The 22574-nt window shown below is 35.1% G+C and overlaps 2 protein-coding genes across 4 annotated transcripts in view; both read left to right on the top strand.

Moving 5' to 3' along the window:
- The window catches only part of LOC132720622 (uncharacterized), a 57932-nt gene extending 45994 nt beyond the window's left edge, over nucleotides 1-11938 (top strand). Inside the window, exon 3 of the transcript XR_009624371.1 lies at nucleotides 11687-11938. The gene's annotated coding sequence lies outside the window, so the exon portion shown is untranslated. The remainder of the gene's footprint in view (nucleotides 1-11686) is intronic.
- Nucleotides 1-22574, top strand: part of LOC132720623 (uncharacterized) — a 101494-nt gene that overhangs the window by 68854 nt on the left and 10066 nt on the right. For all 3 annotated transcript variants that reach the window (XM_060704785.1, XM_060704783.1, XM_060704784.1), the window contains 2 exons: nucleotides 520-647; nucleotides 9749-9839. In XM_060704785.1, the coding sequence (XP_060560768.1) occupies nucleotides 520-647; nucleotides 9749-9839 (219 nt within the window). The remainder of the gene's footprint in view (nucleotides 1-519; nucleotides 648-9748; nucleotides 9840-22574) is intronic.

Here is a 22574-nt window from a genome sequence, read left to right as displayed (position 1 = left end):
GTCGCGCGTAATATTTAGCTATTTAAGCTCAATGGTTAAGGTCACACTTGTGCATCGAAAGTCTTAATATAATTGTGATTAGTTGGTCGAGTTCTGTCCATTCCATTTTCATTCATGAATGAATTTTGAATAATTATGCATAAATGTAAAGCAAATTGAGCAGATATGGCGCAGGCTAAAACAATATAAGAAGACCTAAACTCCAAGTCGCACTTGAATAATTGTCAATTGTATATCGATGTACAATGATAATCCACCACCAGTTTTACAATTAAAAAGGTAATGGTAATACATGTACTTGGATTTGAAAGGAAATCATTACTTGCTTTATATGGCTATGGTTTGTTAATTCATCAATCATTTAATTATATTTATTGAAATAATTGAGAAAACTTTAAAAAATGGGAAAAAATGTTATGCTTCTTTATTTTTGTAACGGAAGTCAAAAATCATTTTTCTTACTGGGATTAGCTTTTGTCTGTTTCCGACAATATGTCTTGTTGTTATTTCAATTTACAGAGATTTGGGACAGGTTGACAAAAATACTCGGACCAGGCCCTGCATTACTGGTTGAAAGAACTGACATGAATGAAGAAATGGAAGTTCTACACAAATCATTCATAATTGTTTCCGATCCGCTTTTTGAGGTAAATTGCCTGATGTTTGATATTGTGATTAGTATTGAAAATTAGTTTATTCTTGCATTCTTCAATTTACTAATAAACAACTCATATTATAAGTTCAGCGAGAACAATCTCTTTTCTTTAGCTTTCGATGTTTAGTCTTCTTCAGAAAAAAATGACGTTTATGTAATAACAAATGACAAATGACGCAACGTCCGTTGGAACTTGACGTTTAGCGGAAATAAAACTTTGTCAAATAAATACAGAATCTTTCATACATAAATACAGCAATATACATGTACTATAAAATATATATAGAATATGGATCTCCACATGTAATACAAAATTTTTCATAAATAATAATATTAAAAAACCTCGATTTTTTTCCTAATTAACAACTTGTTTTAGGAACAATAAGAGGTCAGTTGCTTTACGTTCTTCTTGATATGGTTAACAAACCAAAATATATAAAATCATACTAACATGCAATAATATTCTTTTCATATATCAAATCACAAATGTTTTCGAGTATAATACAACAAATAAATTTTCACTCTCACAGTTAACACAGGGTGCCTGTGTCTGAGTGCGCGCGCACGCGCGCGCAAGTGTGCGTGTGTGTGCCACGTGCATGTACGAGTTAGTATGATTTTTGTTCATCAAAAGATTAGTGTATTTGGTTTTAAAACATACAAGATAGATAATTTTAAGTATTTTTAGCTCACCTGTCAAAAAGTGACAGGGTGAGCTTTTGTGATCGCTTTTCGTCCGTCCGTAAACTTTTACTTTAAATGACATCTCCTCATAAACCACTGAGCCAATTTCATCCAAACTTCACAGGAATGTTCCTTTGGTGGTCACCTTTAAAAAATGTTCAAAGAATTTAATTCCATGCAGAAACTCTGGTTGCCATGGCAACCGAAAGAAAAAACTTTAAATATCTTCTTTTAAAAAACCATAAGAGCTAGAGCTTAGATATTTGGCATGAAACATCTTCTAGTGAGTGTCTACCAAGTTTGTTCAAATAAAAGCCCTGGGGTCAAAATTGGCCCCGCCCCGGGGGGTCATTGATTTTCCCTATATGCATATAGTAAAAACTTAAAAAAATTTCTTTTAAAGAACCCAAAGAGCTAGAGCTAAGATATTTAGCATGAAACATGTTCTAATGGGTGTCTACCAAGTTTGTATAAATAAAAGCCCTGGGGTCAAAATTGGCCCCGCCCCGGGGGGTCATTGATTTTCCCTATATGCATATATAAAAAAATTAAAAAATCTTCTTTTAAAGAACTCAAAGAGCTATGGCTAAGATATTGAGCATCAAACATGTTCTAATAGGTGTCTACCAAGTTTGTTCAAATAAAAGCCCTGGGGTCAAAATTGGCCCCGCCCCGGGTGGTCATTGATTTTCCCTATATGCATATAGTAAAAACTTAAAAAATCTTCTTTTAAAGAACCCAAAGAGCTAGAGCTAAGATATTTAGCATGAAACATGTTCTAATGGGTGTCTACCAAATTTGTTCAAATAAAAGCCCTTGGGTCAAAATTGGCCCCGCCCCGGGGGGTCATTGATTTTCCCTATATACATATAGTAAAAACTTAAAAAATCTTCTTTTAAAGAACTCAAAGAGCTATGGCTAAGATATTGAGCATCAAACATGTTCTAATAGGTGTCTACCAAGTTTGTTCAAATAAAAGCCCTGGGGTCAAAATTGGCCCGGCCCCGGGAGGTCATTGATTTTCCCTATATGCATATAGTAAAAACTTAAAAAATCTTCTTTTAAAGAACCCAAAGAGCTAGAGCTAAGATATTTAGCATGAAACATGTTCTAATGGGTGTCTACCAAGTTTGTTCAAATAAAAGCCCTAGGGTCAAAATTGGCCCCGCCCCGGGGGGTCATTGATTTTCCCTATATGCATATAGTAAAAACTTAAAAAATCTTCTTTTAAAGAATCCAAAGAGCTAGAGCTAAGATATTTAGCAAGAAACATGTTCTAATGGGTGTCTACCAAGTTTGTTCAAATAAAAGCCCTGGGGTCAAAATTGGCCCCGCCCCAGGGGGTCATTGATTTTCCCTATATGCATATAGTTAAAACTTAAAAAATCTTCTTTTAAAGAACTCAAAGAGCTATGGCTAAGATATTGAGCATCAAACATGTTTTAATAGGTGTCTACCAAGTTTGTTTAAATAAAAGCCCTGGGATCAAAATTGGCCCTGCCCCGGTGGTCATTGATTTTTCCCTATATGCATATAGTAAAAACTTAAAAAATCTGCTTTTAAAGAACTCAAAGAGCTATGGCTAAGATATTGAGCATCAAACATGTTCTAATAGGTGTCTACCAAGTTTGTTCAAATAAAAGCCCTGGGGTCAAAATTGGCACCGCCCCGGGGGTCATTGATTTTCCTTATATGTGTATAGCAAATACTTAAAAAATCTTCTTTGAAAAAACCCAAATAGTTAGAGTTAAGATATTAAGCATGAAACATCTATTAGTGAGTGTCTACAAAGTTTGTTCAAATAAAAGACCTGGGGTCAAAATTGGCCCTGCCTCGGGGGTCATTGATTTTCTTTATATGTGTATAGCAAAAACTTAAAATCTTCTTTGAAAAAACCCAAATAGCTAGAGTTTAGATATTAAGCATGAAACATCTTCTAGTGTCTACAAAGTTTGTTCAAATAAAAGCCCTGGGGTCAAAACTGGCCCTGCCCCAGGGGTGTAATTGTTTTTAACTATATGTGTACAGTAAAAACTTTAAAAAAAATCTTCTTTTAAAAAGCCCAATGAGCTAGAGCTTAGATGTTTAGCATGAAACATTTTCTTATGGGTGTCTACCAAGTTTTTGCAAATAAAAGCCCCTGGGTTAAATTGGCCCTGCAACGTTGGAGTGGGGGGTTGGGGGGCCTATATACAGGTGAGCGACCTCAGGGCCATCATGGCCCTCTTGTTGTTCTTGTAGCTCGAATAGTAACTAATTTATTGTCTATGTTATATGTAAAATGACACCTGGGATCTATCCTCTTTTTTTTTTTACGTTACAGGTATTAAGAAAAATACATAAGAAATATACCAGGACAGAGCAATACATTTAAGATTGTTATCCCCCGCCGATGGAATCGGGAGGGGGATATAGTTTTGGCGTTGTCCGTCCGTCCGAATTTCGTTTCCGGAGTAGTCCTCTGCAACTACTGGCTGGAATTCAACGAAACTTTATGGGAATCATCAATATCAAGAGGAGATGCACATATCGTCGGCTTGTTCTGGTCCGACCTTTTAACTCAGAGTTATGGCCCTTGATTAGTTATGTAGTATGCATATAGAGTAAAAATCGTTTCCGCACTACTTCTCTGCAACTACTGGCTGGAATTCAACGAAACTTTATGGGAATCATCAATACCAACAGGAGATGCGCATATCATCGGCTTGTTTCGGTTAGACACTTTAACTCAGAGTTATGGCCCTTGATTAGTTATGCAGTATGCATATGGAGTAAAAATCGTTTCCGCACTACTTCTCTGCAACTACTGGCTGGAATTCAACGAAACTTTATGGGAACCTTCAATACCAAGAGGAGATGCGCATATCGTCGGCTTGTTTGGGTCAGACACTTTAACTCGGAGCTATGGCCCTTGATTAGTTATGCAATATGCATATGGAGTAAAAATCGTTTCCAGAGTAGTTCTCTGCAACTACTGGCTGGAATTCATAGAAACTTTATGGGAATCATCAATATCAAGAGGAGATGCGCATATCTTCGGCTTGTTCTGGTCAGACACTTTAACTCAGAGTTATGGCCCTTGATTAGTTATGCAGTATGCATATGGAGTAAAAATCGTTTCCAGAGTATTCTCTGCAACTACTGGCTGGAATTCAAGGAAACTTTATGGGAACCTTCAATACCAAGAGGAGATGCGCATATCGTCGGCTTGTTCCGGTCAGACACTTTAACTCAAGAGTTATGGCCCTTGATTAGTTATGCAGTATCCATATAGAAAAATATTTGTTTCTTCGCTACTTCTCTGCTACTACTGGCTGGAATTCAATGAAACTTTATGAGATACTAAGAGGAGATATGCATATAGTCGCCTTGTTCCAGTCAGATACTTATAACTCAGATTTATGGCCCTTGATTAGTTATGTAGTATGCATACATCTCATTGGCATTTCCAGATTTTACTATTTAACACAAAGTTATGGCTCTGCTATTGCCCTGAATATTTATCAAGTTCAAAGAATATTACTGTTTATGCCATGATTAATATATAAGCCTTATGTCTTCAGTTGTTGTGTTATTAATAACCAGTACTCGGCGGGGGATATAAATTCAACGAATTTGCTTGTTACTTAAGTTTTGACTCTTGAGTATTATTCTTGTTTATTACATTATGCAAACATACAAAATATTTAATATTCCAAGACGGAACAAAAATTTTTAAAAAAATGTGTAAAGGCATGTTTCATTTTATCAGTTTTTTTAGCTCACCTGAGCATATGCTCAGGGTGAGCTATTAGGATCACTCTTCGTCTGTCCATCGTACGTCGTCCGTCGTACATCGTCCGTTCACACTTTTAAAATGACATCTCCTCTGAAACCATAAGGCAGATCATAATGAAACTTCACAGGGATGTTCCTTGTGTGAGCCTTAACAAAGTTGTTCAAAGAATTCCATTCCATGCAGAACTCTGTTTGCCATGGCAACCAAAAGAAAAAACTTCTACTAAAAAACTCAAAGAGCTAGAGCTTAGATTTTTGGCATGAAACATCTTCTAGTGAGTGTCTACCAAGATTGTTCAAATAAAAGCCCTGGGGTCAAAATTGGCCCCGCCCCAGGGGGTCATTGATTTTCCCTATATGCATATAGTAAAAACTTAAAAATCTTCTTTTAAAGAACCCAAAGAGCTAAAGCTAAGATATTTAGCATGAAACATGTTCTAATGGATGTTTACCAAGTTTGTTCAAATAAGTGCCCTGGGGTCAAAATTGGCCCCGCCTCGGATGTCATTGATTTTCCTTATATGTGTATAACAAAAACTTTAAAAATCTTCTTTGAAAAAAACTCAAATAGCTAGAGTTTAGATATTATGCAGGAAGCATCTTCTAGTGAGTGTCTACCAAGTTTGTTCAAATAAAAGCCCTGGGGTCAAAATTGGCCCTGCCCCAGGGGTCATTCCTTTTCCTTATATGTGTATAACAAAAACTTTAAAAATCTTCTTTGAAAAAAACTCAAATAGCTAGAGTTTAGATATTATGCAGGAAGCATCTTCTAGTGAGTGTCTACAAAGTTTGGTCAAATAAAAGCCCTGGGTGTCAAAATTGGCCCCGCCCCGGGTGACATTGATTTTCCTTGTATGTGTAAAGCAAAAACTTAAAAATCTTCTTTGAAAAAACCTGAATAGCTAGAGTTTAGATATTAAGCATGAAACATTTTCTAGTAAGTGTCTACAAAGATTGTTCAAATAAAAGCCCTTGGGTCAAAACTGGCCCTGCCTCAGGTGTGTCATTGTTTTTAACTATATGTGTAAAGAAAAAAAACTTGACCAGCTAGATTAGACCTTAGATGTTAAGCATGAAATATCTTCTAATGGGTGTCTACCAAGTTTGTTCAAAAAAAAGCCCTGGGGTTTAAACTGGTGGCCCTGCTCCGGGGGGGGGGGGGGGGGGGGGCCTATGTACAGGTGAGGGACTTCAGGGCCATCATGGCCCTCTTGTTTTAATTAGATTTTGCTTCAAAAAATCTTTCTGTTCGAAATTTTTATAGGAAGGAATGAAATACTACCTATTTTAGTCTTAAATGTTCACTTGTTGAAACATTTTTATGCCCCCACAATGTGGGAGCATATAGCGTTGCACTTGTCCGTCCGTCAGTCCGTCCGTACGTCCCGAAATCTTGTGAACGCAACTCCTCTTAAACCGGATGGCAGATTTTGCTTAAACTTACCTTGATGAACAACCTTAATGTGTAGATGGTAGTAAAGGAAGGAATTTTCGCTGCGACCAAATTTAACAGAATTATGGCCCTTTGTTGATTTTTTCACTAGATACTATGTAGAAATTTTGTGAACGCAACTCCTCTTAAACCGGATGGCAGATTTTGCTTAAACTTACAGGGATGAACAACCTTAATGTCTAGATGGTAGTAAAGGAAGGAATTTTTGCTGCGACCAAATTTAACAGAATTATGGCCCTTTGTTGATTTTTTCATTAGATACTATGTAGAAATTTTGTGAACGCAACTCCTCTTAAACTGGATGGCAGATTTTGCTTAAACTTACAGGGATGAACAACCTTAAGGTGTAGATGGTAGTAAAGGAAGGAATTTTCACTGCGACCAAATTTTACAGAATTATGGCCCTTTGTTGATTTTTTCACTATATACTATGTAGAAATTTTGTGAATGCAACTCCTCTTAAACCGGATGGCAGATTTTGCTTAAACTTCCAGGGATGAACAACCTTAATGTGTAGATGGCAGTAAAGGAAGGAATTTTTGCTGCAACCAAATTTAACAGAATTATGGCCCTTTGTTGATTTTTTCATTATATACTATGTAGAAATTTTGTGAATGCAACTCCTCTTAAACCTGATGGCAGATTTTGCTTAAACTTCCAGGGATGAACAACCTTAATGTCTAGATGGTAGTAAAGGAAGGAATTTTTGCTGCGACCAAATTTAAGAGAATTATGGCCCTTTGTTGATTTTTAGTTTTCAACTTGTGGCACATGTAGTCCAAAAAATATTTGACCTAGAGTCATAAGATTGACAGAACAGTGGCGTGTGGGGGCATCCGTGTCCTATGGACACATTTCTAGTTTAAAACTTAGTTTAAAAGTAAATAACATCTAAGTAAATATGAATTGTTCCTTTAATATTGTTTTAAAGACATGATATATCAACGTTATTGATGCTTAATTCAAAATTGAGTATTTTTCATGATAAAAGATCAGTCTTTTAATTTCTAAAATATCTAACTCAACTTCATGCTCATTTTAGTTCGACTCATTTAAAGCTTTTTCTTCAGTCAAGTCGTCACTGCCGTTGCCATCTAGGAACTTTAAGATTGTTCAGAATGCCTTTGATTTCTCTATTAATTGTTTGAAAATTTTGACACAATAAGCCTTTGGACAAGGCCTTTTAGTACACCAGATAAAACTTGACATTGACTTGACATTTGAGATCATTTTTAGCTCACCTGTGACAAAGTGACAGGGTGAGCTTTTGTGATCGCTTTTCGTCCGTCCGTCTGTCGTCCGTCATCCGTAAACTTTTACTTTAAATAACATCTCCTCATAAACCACTGAGCCAATTTCATCCAAACTTCACAGGAATGTTCCTTTGGTGGTCACCTTTAAAAATTGTTCAAAGAGTTTAATTCCATGCAGAACTCTGGTTGCCATGGCAACTGATAGAAAAAACTTAAAATAACTTCTTTTAAAAAACCAAAAGGGGTAGAGCTTAGATATTTGGCATGAAATATTTTCTAGTGAGTGTGTATCAAGTTTGTTCAAATAAAAGCCCTGGGGTCAAAATTGGCCCCGCCCCCGGGGTCATTGTTTTTCCCTATATGCATATAGTAAAAACTTAAAAATTCTTCTTTTAAAGAACCAAAAGAGCTAGACCTAAGATATTTAGCATGAAACATCTTCTAATGGGTGTCTACCAAGTTTGTTCAAATAAAAGCCCTGGGGTCAAAATTGGCCCCGCCCCAGGGGGTCATTGATTTTCCCTATATGCATATAGTAAAAACTTTTAAAATCTTCTTTTAAAGAACCAAAAGAGCTAGAGCTAAGATATTTAGCATGAAACATTTTCTAATGAGGGTCTATCAAGTTTGTTCAAATTAAAGCCCTGGGGTCAAAATTGGCCCCGTCCCAGGGGGTCATTGATTTTCCCCTTTATGCTTATAGTAAAAAACTTATAAAATCTTCTTTTAAAGAACCCAAAGAGATAGAGCTAACATATTTAGCATGAAACATGTTCTAATGGGTGTCTACCAAATTTGTTCAAATAAGAGCCCTGGGGTCAAAATTGGCCCTGCCCCGGGGGTCATTGATTTTATTTATGTGAATAGCAAAACATTTAAAAAATCTTCTTTGAAAAAACCCAAATAGCTAGAGTTAAGATATTAAGCATGAAACATCTTCCAGTAAGTGTTTTCAAAATTTGTTGAAATAAAAGCCCTAGGGTCAAAATTGGCCCTGCCCTTGGGGACATTGATTTTCCTTATATGTGTATAGCAAAAACTTAAAAATCTTCTTTGAAAAAAACCAAATAGCTAGAGTTTAGATATTAAGCATGAAACATCTTCTAGTGAGTGTTTTCAAAGTTTGTTAAAAAAAAAAGCCCTGGGGGCAAAATTGGCCCCGCCCTAGGGGTGTCATTGCTTTGAACTATATGTGTATAGTTAAAACTTAAAAAATTATTTTTGGAAAAACTCAACGAGCTAGACCTTAGATGTTTAGCATGAAACATTTTGTAATGGGTGTCTACCAAGTTTGTTCAAATAAAAGCCCTGGGGTTTAAACTGGCCCCACTCTGGGGGCCTATATACAGGTGAGCGACTTCAGGGCCATCATGGCCCTCTTGTTTAAATTTTGTTTGATTTTTCAAGTAATAGGATATTACTTTGTTATTTATTAATGGATATTTCTAAAAAGGGGACATACAATCCTTCAGAAATTATCTTCGTGCAAACCAAGAGAACTTCACTTTTCAATGTTGCTTGATTTTAGATATAACTTTGTTTATTAATTCGTTGCCTGTATTTATACTTTAACAGAATGTCTTCAAGAAAATCAAGGTCAATTTGAACTTGAATCAGATTTGACTTAATTTTTGAGAAAAGAACAACTGTGACAAAACCGACATGTTCAATTATTATAATATGACATTGACGTTAAATTGACAATGACTTTTAAGGTCCTTTATTTGCTTGAATTGTCATTTTTTTTTATTGATTTATACTTTAAGAAGAAAGGACAAACCACAAGAAAGACAAGCTGAATTATTCAAACTGATTTTGACATTGAAATGACATTGATCATTGAGTTTAAATTATTGAATTGTCATAAATTGTCATTACTTTATTAAAATGCTTTACAAATCTGATTGATAGCCGATCTTACTTCAGCGTGACTCAAATATTGTGGGAGACCTCAAGCTGTTCTTGTTAGAGTTAACATCACATCCTGAAACACTGAGTGAGAATCATAATAAACAAGGTAAAAAGAGTATCCCTAAATCAACCACTGAAAGGTAGTATGTCTCTTAAAGAACATAAGGGTAAAGATCGAGAAGAGAGTGGAGCTATCAAAGTTTAAGACGAAGATATTTCGACGTCTTTACAAATAGTTAAAATTTTATTGTTTAATAACCTTTTCAACAGCTTTCATATAAAATAAATTTTATTATTAATTTATTTTTCTATGTACATTATTTTGGTCTTAAAAATCATTTCACATACTAGAGTATTTAATTTAATACTATTGAACTGACAGGCAAATATGATAGTCTTTCTTTCCACTCTGAATTTTACTATTTAAAACTGTTTAATAACATTTTCTTCACGCTGTCAGTTTTAGAACTAGAACTGCATTGTGATTTAAACAATTGTATGTAGTAAGTTTAATAGTATGATAACAAATTAAGAATAAGTAGGGCCGCAATGCGACGAAAACCAGGTTTTAAGAACCAAATATTGAAGTGACAGGAATTATGAATGAAATATGGCACTAAAGAAAAAATGATGTTGTTATTTGTACCATTACACAGAAAGTTAGTTTTAATAGATCAAAATAAAAGTATACAAGATTATCAATTAGTATCAATGCCAGGCTGTATTTTCATGTAAGCTGCACACATGCCAAGTTAAGTATCAATAGGTCAAAGTGTTCTGAATTCATCGAGTAGAAGCGAAAAATTCTATTGTAAGCGAGTGACCTTGACCTTGCTCGCAGATATCTATGTAGCCATCCCAAGCTGCATCTTAATATAAAGTACCCACACAGCAGGTTTTATTATCCCCCGCCGAAAGGCGGCGGGGGATATAGAAATAGTCTCCGTCCATCCGTCCTTCCGTCCGACATTTTTGTCCGGAGCATATCTCTAAAAGTATTTGAGTTATCAACTTGAAACTTCATAGGTTGATAGACCTCATTGAGGAGGAGTGCAGTGCACAAGAATGATAACTCTACCCTGCATAATTTTTGAGTTATTGCCCTTTGTTTTTTTTCAAAATTGATTTTTGTCCAGAGCATAACTCCAAAAGCCTATGAGATATCAACATGAAACTTCATAGGTGCATTGATCTCACTCAGGAGGTGTGCAGTGCACAAGAATGATAACTCTACCTTTCATAATTTTTGAGTTATTGCCCTTTGTTATTTTTCATACTTAATTTTTCACCTGAGTGGAGCATAACTCAAAAAGTGTTTGAGATATCAGCATGAAATGTCATAGGTGGATAGATCTTATTGAGGAGGAATGTTGTGTGCAAGAATGATAACTCTTCCCTATACAATTTTTGAGTTATTGCCCTTTGTTCTTTTTTATGCTATTTTGTCCAGAGCTTATCTCAAAAAGTATTTGAGGTATCAACTTGAAACTTCATAGGTTGATAGACCTCATTGAGGAGGAGTGCAGTGCACAAGAATGATAACTCTACCCTGCATAATTTTTGAGTTATTGCCCTTTGTTACTTTTCAAAATTAATTTTTGTCCAGAGCATAACTCAAAACGCTTTTGAGATATCAAAATGAAACTTCATAGGTGCATAGATCTCACTCAAGAGGTGTGCAGTGCACAAGAATGATAACTCTACCTTTCATAATTTTAGAGTTATTGCCCTTTGTTATTTTTCATACCTAATTTTAGCATAACTCAAAAGTGTTTGAGATGTCAACATGAAATGTCATAGGTTCATAGATTTTATTGAGGAGGAATGCTGTGCACAAGAATGATAACTCTTACCTGTACAATTTTTGAATTATTGCCCTTTGTTCTTTATCATACTATTTTGTCTGGAGCTTATCTCAAAAAGTATTTGAGGTATCAACTTGAAACTTCATAGGTGGATGGATCTCATTGAGGAAGAGTGCAGTGCACAAGAATGATAACTCTACCCTGCATAATTGTTTAGTTAATGCCCTTTTTTAGCTCACCTGAGCACGAAGTGCTCAAAGGTGAGCTTTTGTCATCACTCTGCGTCCGTCGTGCGTCGTGCGTCGTGCGTCCTTCAAAAAATGGCGTCAAACTTTTCAAACAACATCTCCTCCTAAACTACATGGCCAATTGCAACCAAACTTTACAGAAATGATCCTTAGGTGAACCCTTTCAAAGTTGTTCAAAAAAATTTAAATTCCATTAAAAACTCTGGTTGCCATGGCAACCAATAAGAAAAACTTAAAAAAAATCTTCTTCTAAAAAACCGTAAGAGCTAGAGCTTAGATATTTGGCATGAAACATCTTCTAATGAGTGCCTACCAAGTTTTTTCAAATCAAAGCCCTAGGTCAAAATTGGCCCCGCCCCAGGGGGTCATTGATTTTCCCTATATGCATATAGTAAAAACTTAAAAAATCTTTTTTAAAGAACTCAAAGAGCTAGAGCTAAGATATATTTAGCATGAAACATGTTCTAATGAGTGTCTACCAAGTTTGTTCAAATAAAAGCCCTGGGTCAAAATTGGCTCCGCCCCGGGGGTCATTGATTTTCCTTATATGTGTATAGCAAAAAGTTAAAAATCTTCTTTAAAAAAACCCAAATAGCTGGAGTTTAGCTATTAAGCATGAAACATCTTCTAGTGAGTGTCTACAAAGTTTGTTCAAATCAAAGCCCTAGGGTCAAAAATTGGCCCCGCCCGGGGGTCATTGATTTTCCTTATATGACTGTGTATATAGCAAAAACTTAAAAATCTTCTTTGAAAAAACCCAGATAGCTAGTGTTTAGATATAAAGCATGAAAATCATCTTCTAGTGAGTGTCTACCAAGTTTGTTCAAATAAAAGCCCTAGGGTCAAAATTGGCCCCACCCCAGGGTGTCTTTGATTTTCCCTATATGCATATAGTTAAAACTTAAAAAATCTTCTTTTAAAGAACCAAAGAGCTAGAGCTAAGATATTTAGCGTGAAACATCTTCTAATGAGTGTCTACAAAGTTTATTCAAATAAAAGCCCTAGGGTCAAAATTAGCCCCGCCCCCAGGGGTCATTGATTTTCCCTATGTGCATATAGTAAAAACTTAAAAAATCTTCTTTTAAAGAACTCAAAGAGCTAGAGCTAAGATATTTAGCATGAAACATGTTCTCATGGGTGTCTACCAAGTTTGTTCAAATAAAAGCCCTGGGGTCAAAATTGGCCCCGCCCTGGGGGTCATTCATTAGCTTGACTTTTTTATTTTAGATATATACATATTATATAAATACATATATATTTAGTATTTATATATATATATATATAAATATATATATATAATATATATATATAAATGTATATATATGTATAATATAGATATATATATATATATATACATATTATGTATATATATATATATATATATATGTATATATATATGTATATATATATATATATATATATGTATATGTATATATATATATGTATATATATATATATATGTATATATATATATTATATATATATATATATATACTTTTTTCTTTTGATCCCTACTTTGCCCTACTTTTTTCTGAAAAAGCCCTATTATCCCTACTTTTTCATTTTGAAATGAAATAAAAAAAAGGAGATATTTAAAATGGTATTTCAGTAGTATTTTCAGTTGCAATTGATGAGTAGTTCAGGTGTGTGTGTGTGTCTCCTTGTGATGTCCATCCTTGAAAGACTCGTGGTGCCTTGGCAAAACATTCAGCAACATTCTTGCAATAAGGTAAATACATGAAACCATACTGATTGTTTAAATAACTACTATTTTATAATTTCCATGTTCCTCTTGTAAATGAATGCATGCTTCAGTCTAGTTTGACACTGCCAAGTGCTTATTAATGTCTAAATTAGGTTTATAAATATTCCCAATAATGCATTAGCTGAGGGATTCCACAGTTGTCATGCTGTACTGATTCAAAAGAACATATTTTTTTATTGGTTTCATTTGTGTTTGTGTTATTTTCCCCATGTCTATTAGACCATATATGTACATGTTACTTGAATTTTTAAAACAAAGTCATCAATCAAAAATTTTACAAGGTTTAAATAAAACATTGAAATGTGATAAAAGCATTGGCAGCTGTGGGTATCAAACACTGCAATTGACCAATTGCTCTTGTGTCTGAGTAGAGTTCCAGCAGTGTGACTTATCAATTTAGATTCCAAGCTTTTAATTGTCACTTAACAAAAATCTAACATGCAAATACCTTGGTATTGCTTCATCACTATCCATTAGATGGTTGTGCATTTTGTCAACATGATATATTGTTAAGCTTAATCATGAAAATCATTGTCTTGTTGACAATAATGCACAACAATCTGGTAGCAAGCTTGGGTTAGGCTTGTTTCTCAGCTGGATTGTATTTACAGATGTAACTATGCATGTTTGGCAAATCAATCACAAATTGTATGTATATGTACATGTAACATTTAACATTATCATTTGGCAGTGTACTGAATCATGCATACATGTAACCTACTTGTACCTCTTGTTGGTGTTAAATTGTTCCTTAAAATACTTCACTGTGGCATGTTTGTCATAACCTTTGCCCTTGCAATATATTATAATTTTATGCAACATATTAACATGAATATACATCAGTTTAACCTACATGTACATGTAGCTCATACAGTAACATGCAGTCCTGTTCATATAGCTTTTAGTGTACATCCTGGTGTTGGTATTCACAGCTTGTTTGCATTTACCTTGACTATGTAATATACTAGGATCTAGTAGCTCTCGCCTTACTAATGTGAATGTTCTTAAAACTAAAAGCTAGATATACTCATTGTATGTTTGTTTTGCTGATTATATTTGTCCTTATCATTGTAAACAACATTTTGTATTGGTGCACTTGTATTTAAAGAGAAATAAAAAAAACAATTTCAGGTGCCTGTTTTTCAAGCATGGACTGAACTGAAGATACACACAGCCTGATGTTGTCCTGGTGATGGTAAGTCTTAACTAAAACGGTAAGAAATTCCTACTTTATCCCTACTTTTTAACATCAGAAATCCCTACTTTGCCCTACTTTTATACGCCGGTTTGAAAAACGGGACATATTATGGGAACGCCCCTGGCGAGCGGGCGGTGTCAAATTTTGTCCGGAGCATATCTCCTACATGTATGGAGGGATTTTAATGAAACTTCATAGAAATGTTCACCACTATGAGGAGCAGTGTCGCGCACATGAACCAGGTCTCTAGGTCAAAGGTCAAGGTCACACTTAGAGCTCATTGAAAAATGCTTGTCTGGAGCAAAACTTCCACATGTATAGAGGGATTTCAATATTACTTGGCAAAAATGTTCACCATTGTGAGGCGGAGTGTCGCGTGCAAGATTCAGGTCCTTGCGGCCAAGGTCAAGGTCACACATAGAGGTCAAAGTTCAGATAAAAATATGAAGATGTGTATATGGACCATTTAGTCATCATTTATTGAGGGATTGTAACACAAATGGTCATTATCAAGACTATGGCTGTGATACATATAATTTAGGTCAATATATACAAGGTCAAGGTCACTAAAGATGATGAAATATCCAGATTTTGTAAATAGAATTTAATCAAAGGGTGACAACAAAGTTATTACTTTGTTCATAAATGACTTACACAATTACTCCCCTTGATCTACTTTCACTTTCAATTCTAAAAATAGAATTTAATCAAAGGGCATGAAATAATCCTCTTTCTTGGACTTGAGTATGTTCTAAAGAATCACGGTGATAGGGCGATTACCACAACTTTTCCGCGCAACGTCAAAATATCTTACTTCTGTCCGAGACACCGTATATTTCTATCATACAAAATGGACAGCAAGCCTGTAAACGAGACGAAAACAGCAGATAATTTGCTCAAAACAAGGTAAAATCATCATTTTTTCTTTTTCATTGAATGTGCCATTTAATTTGAAACTTATTATACCCCCAAAAACGAAGTTTGGGGGGGTTTATAGGAGTCACCCGGTGGTCGGTCGGTCGGTCCAGACGTCCGTTGCATTTTCCTTGTCCGGAGCATAACTTGAAAACTAATGGTTGGAATTCAATATAACTACATACAATGGTCAAACACATTGAGAGGAAGTGCAGTGCACAAGAACCATAACTCTATCTTGACTAATTACAGAGTTATTGCCCTTTGTTACTTTTCCTTGTCTGGGGCATAACTTGAAAACTACTGGTTGGAATTCAAAACAACTTCATACAATTGTCAAACACAATAAGGGGAAGTGCAGTGCATAAGAACCATAACTCTATCTAAAGTAATTACAGAGTTATTGCCCTTTGTTGCTTTTCCATTGCTTTTTTTTTTTGTCCGTTGCATTTTCCTTGTCCGGAGCATAACTTGAAGACTAATGGTTGGAATTCAATATAACTACATACAATGGTCAAGCACATTGAGAGGAAGTGCAGTGCGTAAGAAACATAACTCTATCTTGACTAATTACAGAGTTATTGCCCTTTGTTACTTTTCCTTGTCCGTGGCATAACTTGAAAACTACTGGTTGGAATTCAAAACAACTTCATACAATTGTCAAACACACTAAGGGGAAGTGCAGTGCACAAGAACCATAACTCTATCTAAAGTAATTACAGAGTTATTGCCCTTTGTTGCTTTTCCATTGCCTTCTTTTTTTTGTCCGGACCATAACTTGAAGACTAATGGTTGGAATTCAATATAACTACATACAATGGTCAAGCACATTGAGAGGAAGTGCAGTGCATAAGAACCATAACTCTATCTAAAGTAATTACAGAGTTTTTGCCCTTTTTTACTTTTCCATTGCTTTCTTTTGTCCGGACCATAACTTGAAGACTAATTGTTGGAATTCATTATAACTTCATACAAAATGGTCCAGCACATTGAAAGGAAGTGCAGTGCACAAGAACCATAACTCCATCTTGACTTATTACAGAGTTACTGCCCTTTGTGTCTTTTCCTTGTCCAGAGCATGACTTTAAAACTACTGGTTGGAATTCAAAACAACTTCATACAATGGTCAAGCACAATAAGGGGAAGTGCAGTGCACAAGAACCATAACTTCATCTTGACTAATTACAGAGTTATTGCCCTTTGTTACTTTTCCATTGCTTTCTTTTGTCCGGACCATAACTTGAAGACTTATTGTTGGAATTCATTATAACTTCATACAATGGTCAAGCACATTGAGAGGAAGTGCAGTGCATAAGAACCATAACTCTATCTTGACTAATTACAGAGTTACTGTCCTTTGTTACTTTTCCTTGTCCAGAGCATGACTTGAAAACTTCTGGTTGGAATTCAAAACAACTTCATACAATGGTCAAGCACAATAAGGGGTAGTGCAGTGCACAAGAACCATAACTCCATCTTGACTAATTACAGAGTTATTGCCCTTTGTTACTTTTCCTTGTCCAGAGCATAATTTGAAAACTACTGTTTGGAATTCAGTACAACTTCATACAGTTGTCAAGGACATTAAAAGGAAGTGCAGTGCACAAGAGCCATAACTCCATTTTGACAAAATACAGAGTTACTGCCCTTTGATACTTTTCCTTGTCCTGAGCATAACTTAAAACGTACTGGTTGGAATTCAAAACAACTTCATACAATGGTCAAGCACAATAAGAGGAAGTGCAGTGCACAAGAACTATAACTCTATCTTCAGTATTTATAGAGTTATTGACCTTTGTTCTTTTTCTTTGTCTTTCTGGACTTATTACAGAGTAATTCAATTAAACTTCATCAATGGCCAACCACATTGAAAGGAAATGCAACATACATGAACCACAATTATCTTTAATTGCCCACAACCATAACTCTATGTTTCAATTCTTTTACAAGGTATTCTGTTACTAGTAACATCCTCATTTCCGAAGCAGAGTTGTGGGGGTATTAATCACATTTAGTGATAGTTCTAGTTTATCTTTACTACATGCAAAATGCTTCATTAATTAAGTCAGGATAGTGAAAACATTTAGGGCATACTGAAAAAAAACTTGCTTTGATTACGAAAAATAACGTATTTCTAGTCCGTTCCGTTCATATAACTGGTCAAAATACAATATCATATGTACATTATTGTCGTATGAACAAGTTACAATACATAAATAACCCGTTTTTTGTATATTTGGTATGATTTTTATGTTTCCACGTGTGTATTTTAAGGCACCGCACAACTTTGTCAATCATAAGATTAGGGCACCGCATTATTCCTCCTTTATATTAAACCGCATTTTTCTGTTCTTTTTGCACTGTTTATTTTGATATTAATGTTTGCTTTCAGAAAAAGAAGAACAAGCCAAAGCAACGTGCGAAATTGGCAAAGCTGCATTTACCGAGCAACTGGAGAGCGCCCAACTAAGTCTCCTGATATCAGCAGTACGCCAATGGATCAGCGCCTCCCTGTATTTCAGGACGATATGCTTAACGCACCACATAAGAAAAAGAATATGAAGTCAAACTTTCTCAAAAGATTGTTTAAAAAAGCACATTGGAGACCATGACTGAAGAGATTAAAAATTTATGACTTTTGCAACTTTATCAAATTAGTATGCAATAAGAAATTCCCATCAACAAATATTTCATTCCTTTTGTTTCTCGATGTTGTTAGATGGTATAGTCTGCCAAGAACTTCAATCTTTCCATGTTGGGTTTGAAAAGACATCCTTGTCTATATATTGATACCATTGCTCTTATCTAACTGGTAGTATTAACACAGATCAGACCTTCAGAAATTTTCCATAACATAATGTATGATAACAGCAGCATAACATAACATAACAGCAAGTAAACAATCTTTCATCAAATAAAACATATTTGTAAGAAGAATGTATAATTCAAAAGAAGAAGGTTCCAGTATTTATCAGTCTAACGGAAAAAGAATGCGGTGTTTGAATTCAGTGTTGTACGGTGCTCCAATATTCGACTCAGTAGGCCTTTTTCAACATATATTCCCTGAAATTTACGATGGAAACACACAATTTTGTATGGAACTTGAACTTAGGGTTAACCATAATTAATATACAAGTTCGTTAGATCATAGAACAAAGACATTATCGTTATAATACATGTTTTTGTGACAAGTACGAGTCATGTGGAGGTACACACGATCTTTTGTAAACACTATTTCTTCGAAGTATGTGTTTTTTTGTGAATTGTATTGTGCTAGATTAACGATAAATTGTCTCAAAAATTCGATGGAATACTTAAACAATTGGAATAATCTTGCAATGTCCAGCAGTAAGATATTTTGTAAGCGATTACCTGGAATTTGTTTATCCCGCCATTAATATTTTGTCCAGAAATATACGGTGTCTTGGTCAGAAGGATGATATTTTGACGTTGCACGGAAAAGTTGTGGTAATCGCCCTATCACCGTGAGAATGTAACATTTATTTACACATGTTTCATTCATTGGTCAAGATTCTTAACTGTGATAACTATGGGGTTCTGTAGACTTGGTATTTGTTCATAAAGATCATACAGTAATTACCTTATCAAATGTAAATACTTTCTCATAGAAATTTAATTAGTCCCCTACCGGTTTACCGGAGGGGACTTAAGGTTTACCCTCCGTCTGTCCGTCCGTCAGTCCGTTCGTCAGTCCGTCCGTCCACAAAACTGGATCCCGCGATAACTCAAAAAGTACTGAAAATATTTTAATGAAACTTGATATATGGATATATGGCAGTATGGAGATTATGCACGTCTTTTTCTTTTCTTCCTATGTTGAAAATTCTGGTTGCTATGGCAACAAATAGACTGAAAATATGGCAAATTTTACACATAACCTGGATCCCGCGATAACGCAAAAAGTACGGAAAATATTTTTATGAAACTTGATATATGGATAGATGGCAGTGTGGAGATTATGCATGTCTTTTTTTTTTCTTCCTATGTTGAAAATTCTGGTTGCTATGGCAACAAATAGACTGAAAATATGGCAAATTTTACACATAACCTGGATCCAGTGATAACACAAAAAGTACTGAAAATATGTTTATGAAACTTGACATATGGGTAGATGGCAGTATGGAAATTATGCACATCCTTTTCTTATCTTCCTATGTTGAAAATTCTGGTTGCTATGGCAACAAATAGACTGAATTTCAAGATTTCTGATTCTAGTTTTTAAGTTTTTTCACTATAAGTTCTTTTTTTCTTAAGGTATTTTCTTCAAACTTTAAATATAAGTTGCTTGTCATCAACCACATAATATGTGACAAGGTTTACAACTCTAGCACAAAATTTATCAGAATTACCTCCCTTGAACTTAAAATTTTCATGAAAAAACATTGTTTTTTTTAATAACTTCTTTTTCTGAATGTATCTACTTCAAACTTCATATAAATGTTTCTTATTATCACTCAACATTTGTGAGTGTTCAATACTCTAGCAAGACAATTTCCAGAATTATGCCCCTTTTGAACTTAGACTTTTTTTTTGAGAAATTGGTAATTTTTACTCCAACTTCTTCAATCATGATAGGAGTTTAAAAATGTTATATTTTGATAACAGGGATGTTTAAAGAATAACTTTAGAGTGTCCTTCAGTCCGTTTGTCTGTACATAAAAACTGTTTCACTTTTAAAGAACTTTTTCAACAAATTTACTTAAAATAGGAACCTAAGTGAATGGCCAATGGCCCTTCAGAATGTTGCTTGGGCTCTTACCGGTAGGGGACTTATGGATTGCTTGCAATACTATGATAATTGCTTGTTATATTTTAATTTTCAAGTAAATATCAGTTCAGCTCATTCAAAGATTAAGAATTGTAATGAAATGTATTTCCCTAGAATAAAATCTTAAATCAGAATTTTTTAGTTATTAAATTACAATAACATGTACTTTTTATATGCCCGTTTAAAAAAAGATAAAAATATGAAGATGTGTATAGGGACGATTTAATCATCATTTATTGAGGGATTGTAACACAAATGGTCATTATAATGACTACGGCTGTGACACATGTACTTTAGGTCAATATATGCAAGGTCAAGGTCACTAAAGATGGTGAAATATCCAGATTTTGTCTGGAGCATATCTCCTACATGTATGGAAGAATTTTTATAATACTTTATGGAAATGTTCACCACCATGATATGTATTGCTCCATGCATGATCCAGGTCAAAGGTCAAGGTCACACTTAGAGCTCATTGAAAAACGCTTGTCCGGAGCAAAACTTCTACATTCATAGGGGGTTTTCAATATAACTTGGCACAAATGTTCACCATTGTGAGGCTGAGTGTCGCATGCAAAATTCAGATCCCTGCGACCAAAGTCAAGGTTACACATAGAGGTCAAAGTTCAGATAAAAATTTGAAGATGGTTATAGGGACCATTTAGTCATCATTTATTGATGGATTGTAGCACAAATGGTAACTATCATGACTACAGGTGTGACACATTTAATTTAGGTTAATATTTGCAAGGTCAAGGTCACTGGAGATGATTAAATATCCAGATGTTGTCCGGAGCATATTTTCTACATGCATGGAGGAATTTTAATGTTACTTTTATAGAATTGTTCACCACCATGAGACGTAGTGCCCTGCACATAAACCAAGTCTCTAGGTCAAAGGTGAAGGTCACCGTTACAGCTCATAGAAAAACACTTGTCTGGAGCAAAACTTCTACATGCATAGAGGGATTTCAATATAATTTGGCACAAATGTTCATCATTGTGAGGCTGAGTGCCGTGCATAAAATTCAGGTCCCTGCGACCAAGGTCAAGGTCACACATCCTGTGCATATCTTCCCTACTGATTTGTTTTAAGGTTCATTTAACAACACAGTGCCAAGAATAAAAACTTGCTTGCTAGATAACACTTATCCATAATGCCCCCATCTCCATCTAAAGCTTTCGTAAACGGGCGTATTTTGTGACTATGGCGACCTTGTTTGGTGATAAAATGCCCTACTTTTCCCCTAGTTTTTTTGGTAGAGGCAGTAGAAAGCCTGTCAACGGTATATCTTTCTTGAAATTACGCACAAATTGCATACAAGGTAGGCATTGTGATCACACGAAGTCCAACTTGCGTCACACTCTTTGATTTCCTGAAACAGCATTTCCTCCTTAACAACATACATTTGACTAACGTATATAAGATTTTTCCACAGGTGACCCTCTACAAAGGTTATGTAAATAACTTCCGGCGTATGCACACCACAACCATTTAATCGCTACATTTTTTTTTTATGCCACTGCGATGCGGTGGCATTGCGGCGATGCGGTGGCATATAGCGATTCACCTGTTTGTGTGTGTGTGTGTGTGTTATATAGATGATATAGTGAACTTAAAAAGTCTTCTTGTGAAAAACTACTAGTCCAATTTCAACCAAACTTGGCAGGATTGTTCCTTGGGTGAAGGGCTTCCAAAGTTGTTCTAAGAATTTCATTCCATGCAAAAATCTGATTGCCATGGCAACCAAAAGGAATTATAAGAATAAATTTAAAAACCTTCTTGTAAAGACCCAAAAGGCCTAGAGCTTAGATATTTTGCATAAGGCATTGTCTGGTAGACCTCTAACAAGATTGTTCAAATTATAGCCCTGGGGTCAAAATTGGCCCCGCCCCGGGGGTCATTGATTTTCACTATGTACATATAGAAAAAACTTTAAATACCTTCTTGTAAAAATCCAAAAGGCCTAGAGCTTAGATATTTTGCATAAGGCATCATCTGGTAGACCCTTACCAAGATTGTTCAAATTATAGCCCTTGGGTCAAAATCGGCCCCGCCCCGGGGTCATTGATTTTCGCTATATGTACATATAGTAAAAACTTAAAACACCTTCTTGTAAA

Source organism: Ruditapes philippinarum, unplaced genomic scaffold, assembly GCF_026571515.1.
Source record: "Ruditapes philippinarum isolate M1 unplaced genomic scaffold, ASM2657151v2 ctg3466_1_1_1_1, whole genome shotgun sequence".
NCBI lineage: Eukaryota > Metazoa > Mollusca > Bivalvia > Venerida > Veneridae > Ruditapes > Ruditapes philippinarum.
This window is presented reverse-complemented; position numbering and strand designations above follow the sequence as displayed.